The sequence below is a fragment of the Trachurus trachurus genome (assembly GCF_905171665.1).
Source record: "Trachurus trachurus genome assembly, chromosome: 1".
Lineage (NCBI taxonomy): Eukaryota > Metazoa > Chordata > Actinopteri > Carangiformes > Carangidae > Trachurus > Trachurus trachurus.
The window spans coordinates 10476125-10484871 of record NC_139891.1 but is presented as its reverse complement, the minus strand read 5'-3'; the positions used below and the strand labels follow the sequence as shown (position 1 = coordinate 10484871).

Here is an 8747-nt window from a genome sequence, read left to right as displayed (position 1 = left end):
ATGGCAAAAGGTGTGGAAGAGGGACAGACCGCGTCTGCTGGTCAACAGAATGCTTCAGGACTAAAATCTGACCGTAGGAGGAGGAAGGAAGGTGACACTACAGGGGATGCTGTCGCCCCTAAAAGGAGGAAGAGAACACACCGCAATAAACCACAAGAGGCTGTCGGTTCTGTCTCTGAATTTAAAAATGTGAAAGTCAGTGATGCAATGAACAGTCACATTAACTTGAGCGTTTGTCAAGTTAGTTTGTCAAGTAACAATGTGCTGGCTAAGGAAAGAGAACTGGCCAACAGCTCTTTGAAGAGTCAGTCTAAATCTGTAGAGGAACAAAATCAACCATCATCCATCACAGAAAGTCAGGGAAAGAAAACCAGAGGGAAAACCGGCCCATCTCGCATCGGAACCAGGGGTTTCTTGAAAAAGGCTCTAGAGTTAAGTGGCACAAGCCCGGGGACGTGTTCGTTTGCTAAACCTGTGGCCCACAGTGTGAAGACAGTGGATAAAGAGGGAGTCCCAAAAAGGAAACGTGGAAGACCATCAAAAAAACAACTCAAAGGGCCTGCCTCTCCAAAGAACCACAGTGAAGAAAGTCAGCAGAAAACGGACAACAGTTTGACAAAGGAAGATTCCGAAAACAAGGACAAAACAAGGAAAAGGTACAAAAGAAAGAGGGTCAGTAGAAATACAGATTTGGGCTCAATTGCACTGAAGAGCTCCGCAAGCACTGAGAGCACCGGCAAGCCTGATGAAGATGTTGAGGTTGTCAAACGGCCACAGATGGTCAACCTGAAGGACTTCAAGAACCTTATAAAAAGACAACGCTCAAAAATTAGGAGGTCAAATAAGAGCCAGGAAACAAATGAAACTGTAAGAGATGGACAAAATGAACCTCGGATCATAGTTGATAAAAATCACAATCTAATTTCCAACGAAGTGATAGATGCGATGAAGAGAACGCTGCAAGAAATTGACGACAGCTCCAGGTCGAAGGAGACCAGTTTGTTTGGTGATGAAAACCCTTCAGTGTTTGCCTTTGATGTTTTGGAAGAAGAGGTGGCCCAGATAGCAGCTGAAGGGGAGCAGCCACTGAAGAGCCCCGATGAGGGTAAGGTGTTTGTTCTGATTGACATGGTTAATTTTAGTAGATTAATTTCCAAGCACTTTTTTTTGTATTGAGGGCAACAGTGGAGCCTGTGATCCATATGTGGTGTGGTCGAATAAAACAAGTCTTGGCTTTCCTTAACTTCAATTAGAGTTCTTAACAGGCCTGACCCATGGGTGTTGAAGCCTGGAGCCAACGCAGCCCAGCTCACCAGCATTAATTCTCGGTTGGCTCACCTGACCTGAACCCGTCCAAAAAAATAAAATCACCAAATGTGTCGATAATATATAATCATATAATATATGATTATATATTTATCTATATATTTATATATTTTGGACGCGTCAGAATGTCAAAACACTGTACTTTTTTTTCAGTAAAATTAATACTTTTATTCTGCACCCCTCTCGACGTTCTGTGGATGTATTATTTTTGAAAAATTAATCGTTTGATGAAAAAGTTGTAGCTATAACCTTTAATGAGAACAGCTGTTAGACGATTAGGTGCTGTGTATGTCCTCTACACTGTATGCTCATGTGAAAGGGTTGAAAACAGATGACACAATATGCAAATGGGACACAATGATGATGATGATGACAAGTATTTGTTAGCATAGAAATACAAATTTTAAAATGGATAGTGAAAAGTACAAGTACCTGAAATTAATGCTTAAAGGGGAATTGCCCTTTTTTACAATCTGGACCTTATTTCTAGCATAAAATACGATCATTTACTCACCCAGATAACTTTAGTGTCATTATAAGTCGTTCCGATGAAATTAGATCCAGCCGAGAGCCGCGTATATCCATATAATGCGAGAACACGGGGCACGCAATGCAGCCTCTAAATAACACATTATCTACCGCCAAACTCGTTCATTTCACCAATATTTTGTTACGATGCGCTAGTGCTATTCCCCTCTGAGTCCGGGGTGACCTGTTATCAACATCCGGGGTCTGTAGGTTGACCTACTAACCTCTGACCTGGATGATGTCATCTCTGAACGCTGTGCGGCTCATTCTGATAATCGTTCCACTTCGGCATTCGGGTTCATTTTTAGCACAACTAGCCGGAGCTTTAGTGAGTCCAGGTTGCGGAGAGGAAGCCTGTGGAAGCTGAACTTCATCCAGCTGCTCATTTTGTTCTGACAAGTCGGAAGCACGCAGAAACAAACCATATTATTAGCAGTAGCAACAAGCCGCCCCGGATGTTGATAACAGCTAACCCCGGACACTAGCGTGTCATAACAAAATATTGGTGAAATGAACAAGTTTCTCTGCAGATAATGTGTTATTTAGAGGCTGCATTTCGCTGCCCTGTGTACTCACATTATATGGATATACACAGCTCTCGGCTGGATCAAATTTTGTCGGAACGACTTGTAATGACATCAAAGTTATCTGGGTGAGTAAATGATCGTATTTTATGCTAGAAATAAGGCCCAGATTGTAAAAAACGGCAATTACCCTTTAGGTCCAGTTCTTGGGTGGATGCACTGTATGGCAGGTGTGGAAAGTAACAGTTCCCCAGTGACTCTAGACTCTGCTTGGTGTGTTTTTTTTGTTTTTTTTTGTCTTTTAGGAACAACCTGTAATGCAGCAGAGTCGGACCCACCACAGAGGACTGTCATCAGTGATGCAGGATTGTCTTACAGTGACACAGACCTGCCGTTACATCCCACCTCACACCCCCGAACACCTCTGGAAGATGCTGGTGGGAGCAGCAGCACCTCCAGCTGCGATGAAGAACAAGAAGAAGAGGAGGAGGAGGAGGAGGACGTGGAGGTGGATGATCTTTACTCACCAGTTAAAGTGCCTCAGACCAGAGAGCATGAAGACGGACCTAACACCATTGAGGTCTCTCCGGAAGAGGAAGAGGAAGGGGGAGGGAGAGGGGAAGAGGAAGAGGAGGAAGATATGAATGAGATAGATGTGACTGGAGATGACTCTCAGTAACTTGTGTATGAATGCATAGTTTTATCATTTGTTGAGTTCAGCACTTTTATGTGTCCAGTCTGTTGTTCTCTCTGTTCTGCTCTTATTTCTGTTCACTGAGATGTGAAGTTATATGTAATAGATTTGTACATCCCTCTTTTTCTGTCGCTTTTTATCATCAGTTGTCTGGCTGTTGTAAGCTCTGTCCATTGAAGAAATGCAGTTGTAGAGCGTTCATTTAGTTCAAGACACAAGGTTGAAATAGTTGAATAGTTGAATTTTTTATTAATAATATGCTTAAGCATTAATAACTCTGAAAGAGTATGCATGTTTATATTTACTGTTTGTCAATATTTTATTGATTTTTACATTCTGAGTGAAATTTGAATTGTCAGACTGATTATGGGGAGAAAAAAAAGAAAACACACCTCAGTGGTGTTTGTCTCTAAATAACTACAGTGGAATAACTACTTAACTACCACAACTACTGTAGAAAAACAAACTTATTTTGAGCCAGTACTTTTGTAAAGCGCATCGTGTTTAATGTAAATGACCCAGTTCTGGTTTAATAAAAAAAAAGAGTCCACCAGAGGGCGCACTGTTTTCCTCCGTCGTGTCTACTCTGAATCTGAATCCAACTTTATTGACAGCGGAAGTAGCAGAGGAAACCGTACACACGTGTTTTCTTGCAGATTTGAAGGTTACGGAAGAAGCAGCGGGCAGGATTGTTGCAGGCTGTCCGCTGGAGAGGGTCGTCAGGACGGAGAGCAAGCGGTCAGAGTCGGTGTGAGCAGCAGCAGCGAAGCGCAGACATGGATCCTATGAAGGCCCAGCAGCTGGCGGCCGAGCTGGAGGTGGAGATGATGGCTGACATGTACAACCGGTAAAACCACGAGCCGCTAATCACTCAGCTAGCTGTGTCTTATTTATGGCACCTAACTGTCCCATGGCCTTCATTCATATAGTCTGTCTATGGTCTGGACCCACGCGTGAGGTGGTTACACACAAATGAAGTCAACCAGGTGCTGTTGGTTACATTACAGTTACATTGCAGTTGGAGCAGCTCAGTGCTGTACAGTGTAACATTTACTGCATAGCTATAGATTAGGTCGTGCACTGTGTGTGTGTTGCTGTTGCTGCCTATTTTCAGCCAAACCCAATGTGAAGTCTTAAATCAGTCTATAAATATATATTATATGAACAATATGAATGAATAATGACATTAGGCATTCGCCTTTATTATAATTTTAATTAGGCCTAATATAAAAATGGAGACTATAAAATGTGTAAAAGATATTCTTCTTCCATTAATCAACAACAGTAAGTTAGTATAAAATCAGTGATTCATCAACATAAAATAATATGCAATCTGCTATAATCCTGTAAAAGATGAAGAGTTTTGAGGTCTTAACTGTTTAAATTTGGTCAAGGAGAGTTATTTTGGTTTTCTTCACACTTGAGGTTAATGGTCTTTTTAGAGTAATTCCAACCACTTTTGGATTTGCTCATAAGAAAAGAAAGGATGAAGGAACCACTGTGATGATGACAATATGGATATCAGACATCATATTAAAGGTCCAGTGTGTAAAATGGGGAGAAAACTGCGATATCTAGTGTTCAGATTCTAGATTGCAGCACTTGCTCGCTCGCGTTTACCACGACTGGGATTAGCCTATTTCAGGAGCATCGAGCGATGAGGTGAAGATCTAAACCATTTTTCAATATGTCTGCTGTTTCCTACTCCTTTCCTTCCGCCTTCTGCTTCATTGGTTTATTTATGAACACGAAGCACGCTCTCTGGCTGGCTGGATTTTCCATCCGGGCTGCCATACAAACATGGCGGCGCAAGATGGAAACACTCTCTAAAGCAAAATCCTTGCTATTTATAAAAGAATAATTATAAGGCTACGAAAACCAAACAAATTTTATTTTATAGCGCTTATACTCTTGTACAAATATATTCATGATTAGTATATTCAGACTTTGCCAATAAACCATGCCAGTTATAATACACACTGGACCTTTAAGATGCATGCAGGAAACAAATGATTCATTCACATCATCAAATATTCCAAAAATATCAGTTGCAACTTTGACACTTATGCTAAAACAAATGACATGTTTAAATCAGTTACTTCAATTTAAAAGAAACCCAATAATTCATCTCTGTTTCAGAAAAGAAAAGAATACTTTGGATGGGATGGTGGAAGAAACCACTGGGCAGATGTTCTCATCAGATAATGATAACACTAGCTTCTTAATAAGGGAAAAGCAGCATCAAGAAATTCAGCTCGACTTGGTTCTTGATGAACTGGTGAACAGCACGATAGGTCTCACCTGGTGGTGACAGGTGCATAGGTTTTTTGAAGCCTGGAGAGACATCAGGTGAGCAGCTGTCACACTGCTTTGTGTTTAAAGATGGTTAGGCTTACACTCATCATAAAGCTGTGACTTAGTGATTAAACAAGACGTTGGTTTTAGAGGTTTCAGGGGAGCTCCAGTGAAGCGTGTGCAACGTTAAAGCAGACCTGTTAATAGCTGCTTCTGGTCAGGTCATACATATCTCAGGGCTTCATGTGACAGGCTGACACAGAGATCCGACTCTAACACCCCTCCAATTAATACTGCAAAGTGTAAAAATGAAAAATGATCTCCACCACAACAACATAACAGTGAATGAAACACAACTACACCTCATTGTCACAACTGATTCAGACACTCTATCAGAAATAATGACCGTGCATCAGTGGATGTGTGATGTGCAGGATATCGTGGCTGACTGCATTTGCTGCACAGTTAGTTGTCAGGACATGAACTCTGACTGTGTTCCAGTCACATATCTGACAAAGACACTATTGACTTATTATCTTTATACCGGTAATTGATGTGACAGTATTGGTTCAAGACTTCACTGATATTTGCAGGAAGTTAGTGCAGTATAGGCTCAACGATTCATCAATATGAAATAATCTATCAGCTATAATCCCGAGTTTGAGGTTTTAACTATTTAAATAATAGGCTTGGTCAAGGAAAGTTACTTTGGTTTTTCTCACACTTGAGGTTAATGATCTTTTGGGAAATGCAGTAATTCCAACAGTTTTGGATTTGTTCATAAAAAAAGAACAAAATAAATCACCTTTTATGTACCAAGTGATGATGACTAGTCCTCTTTAAAGGCTGCCTATTTCCAGCCAAGTCTTAAAGGGATAGTTCACCCAAAATTCAAATTTCACTCATTACCTACTCACCCTCATGTTGACTAAGGGCTGGGAGAAGTTTCAGAGTCCTCCGTGCCTTCTCTGATTTACAGCGGGGCTCCGTGCAGCACTGTATGTCCATATGACGGTTGCGAACGGAGCCCACTTTTCTTCGTCCAAAAAGACACACCAAAAAACATCCAAATACCTCCATAGTGCTCGTCTGTAATGTCCCTCTTGTATTGAAGCCCCGACATGAGAAATTGTTCAGAAAAAAATTAAATAAGTCTATATTTTAAGCTTGTTTGTAGCGGAAGCTCCCAGCACTGTTCTTCCTGGTCTGTCCAAATCTCGCGAGATTTGCACCGGTGTGAATGCAAATCGCGAGAGATTTGGACGGACCAGGAAGAGCAGTGCTGGGAGAAGGCACGGAGGACTTCGAAACTTCTCCCCGCCCTTAGTCGACATGAGAGTGAGTAGATAATGAGTGAAATTTGAATTTTGGGTGAACTATCCCTTTAATATAAATTGATTGTATATTGATTATATATAAATAATTTGAATTAATAATGACATTAGGCATCCACTTTAATATCATTTTAATTATGTATGGATGGAGACTAAAAATGTGTAAAATATTCTTCTGCCATTAATCAACAGCAGGAGGGGCTGTCTCCTTACTTTATCTGTGCATGCAGATAATGATCTTTTTAGAAATGCAGTAATTCCAACAGTTTTGGATTTGTTCATAAGAAAAGAAAAGATTAAGGAACCACTGTTATCAAGTGATGCTGACTATGGATTATACGGTATATATCAGACTTAATATTAAGATGCTCTGGCACAGTGAAGCAGCCTGTTAATCCTCTTGATCTTCACCTGGTTCCCTTTCTCCCAGAATGACCAACGCCTGCCACAGGAAGTGCGTACCGCCACATTACAAGGAGGCCGAGCTGACGAAGGGCGAGTCGGTGTGTCTGGACCGCTGCGTGGCCAAATACCTGGACCTTCACGAGAAGCTGGGACGCAAGCTGACGGAGCTCTCGGTCCAGGACGAGGAAACGATGAGGAAAGCTGCTGTCGGGAGCGGCTAGAGACACTGATGACTGGAATGAGATGGGGCGGGGGTGGGGGGTTACTAGGTCACGGGATGGGTTAGCAGCTCTCTCCAAGACGAGAGAGTGGTGTTTTAAATTAAGTAAAGGGTGGGTAAATAAAAACATGTAAACTTAATACTGGGGTCCACTGAGACAAACCGCCTCCTCTACTGTGGTAGAGGACGTATAAGAGGACAGGACTGGAGGACACGCCGGAGCGCTCGGTGAAGCGGCAGCATGTTTCGGTACAGGGAGAGACCGGGCGGCCTCGCTGGATCGGTCTGTACTGTTCTCCACTCAGGTCGGCCTAAAGAGTCACCGGAGAGAAGAGAGACGGAGAAACATGCGACAGTGTTTCTCAGTCATACTTTGTGCTTGTTTTCAGCTGCTCAGAGCGCAGAAAACTCCCAATACGTTGTTGAATGCTGTTGAAATGTAGCGTAGCTACCAACTAACATCAGGTTAAAACAAACACAAAGATGATGTCATACTCAGTCTTTGATCCCAAAATGACCCTCTGGACTAAACATGGACCCTCTTCATAAGGTTGCAACACAACATTACATTGAGTCAAACATTTCTCAGTTATGTTATGCATACAAAGTAGTACCAGCATGAATATGCACTGAATGAGCTGCAGTACGGTGTGAGCCGTCATGTCTTATTATAACACACCGTGTAGTTTACAGTTTACGCTCTTCAGCCCTGAAGCGAAGCGACTACGGTCCCGGCCCACGGCTCGGTCATTTTGGTTACACGGACGTGTATTGAACTTTGCTCTCGTGTCATGCCTGTGAAGACTGTGTTGTATGTCAGTGGACCATGTTTTTGACTGTGATGTTTTTTCTTTGTTGTTTTTTTTCTGTGCTAACCACCGTGACACAGCTTTTATCTACATATTAGAGAAGCTGCAGTGTTTCATTGTTGTTGAGTACTCTAATTAAAGGAAGTTGTACTTTATACAAACATGTGGAGGTATTGCAGTGTTTTCTTCCCCACTGGTGCGACCCTTTCCAGTGATGGGAATAACGGCGTTATTAACGGCGCTACTTTTTCATTAACGAGTAATCAAAAAAAGTTACGGTTTCCCTGTTATAACACCATTACCGTTACTGACAATAATACACCTTCTCTCACAAAATAATACACCTGTTAAAGTATAGTATAGCCTACACTTTTTTTTCAAGTCCATCAACTAGTCGGAAAAAGGCAGTTTATCTTAAACAACTTACTCAGTATTTGTGCAGAAGAATAGGCTACTGAATGAGTTGGTTAGTTCCAGATAAATGGGAGGTTAGGGGGCGTATCCAAGTAGTTTGACATCTTTGAGCTTTTTTAATGCAATAGTTACTTTTCCTAGTAATTTTTACTTTTATAATGTAGTAATTCAGTAAAACTCAGTTACCTTTTGGGGAAA

The 8747-nt window shown here is 41.6% G+C and overlaps 1 protein-coding gene across 1 annotated transcript; it reads left to right on the top strand.

Moving 5' to 3' along the window:
• Positions 1–3695: 3695 nt before the first annotated feature.
• On the top strand, positions 3696–8290 carry timm10 (translocase of inner mitochondrial membrane 10 homolog (yeast)). The gene is made up of 2 exons (XM_083969204.1): positions 3696–3919; positions 7132–8290. The coding sequence occupies exons 1-2, from the start codon at positions 3849–3851 to the stop codon at positions 7325–7327; spliced, it is 267 nt and encodes an 88-aa protein (XP_083825330.1). The 5' UTR covers positions 3696–3848; the 3' UTR covers positions 7328–8290.
• The last annotated feature ends 457 nt before the right edge of the window (positions 8291–8747 follow it).

Excerpts from the sequence above, each read along its gene's own strand:
- timm10 (XM_083969204.1), top strand. The coding sequence starts at position 3,849 with ATGGATCCTATGAAGGCCCAGCAGCTGGCGGCCGAGCTGGAGGTGGAG. Across the intron at positions 3,920-7,131 it reads ATGGCTGACATGTACAACCG|AATGACCAACGCCTGCCACA; the intron begins GTAAAACCACGA and ends CCTTTCTCCCAG.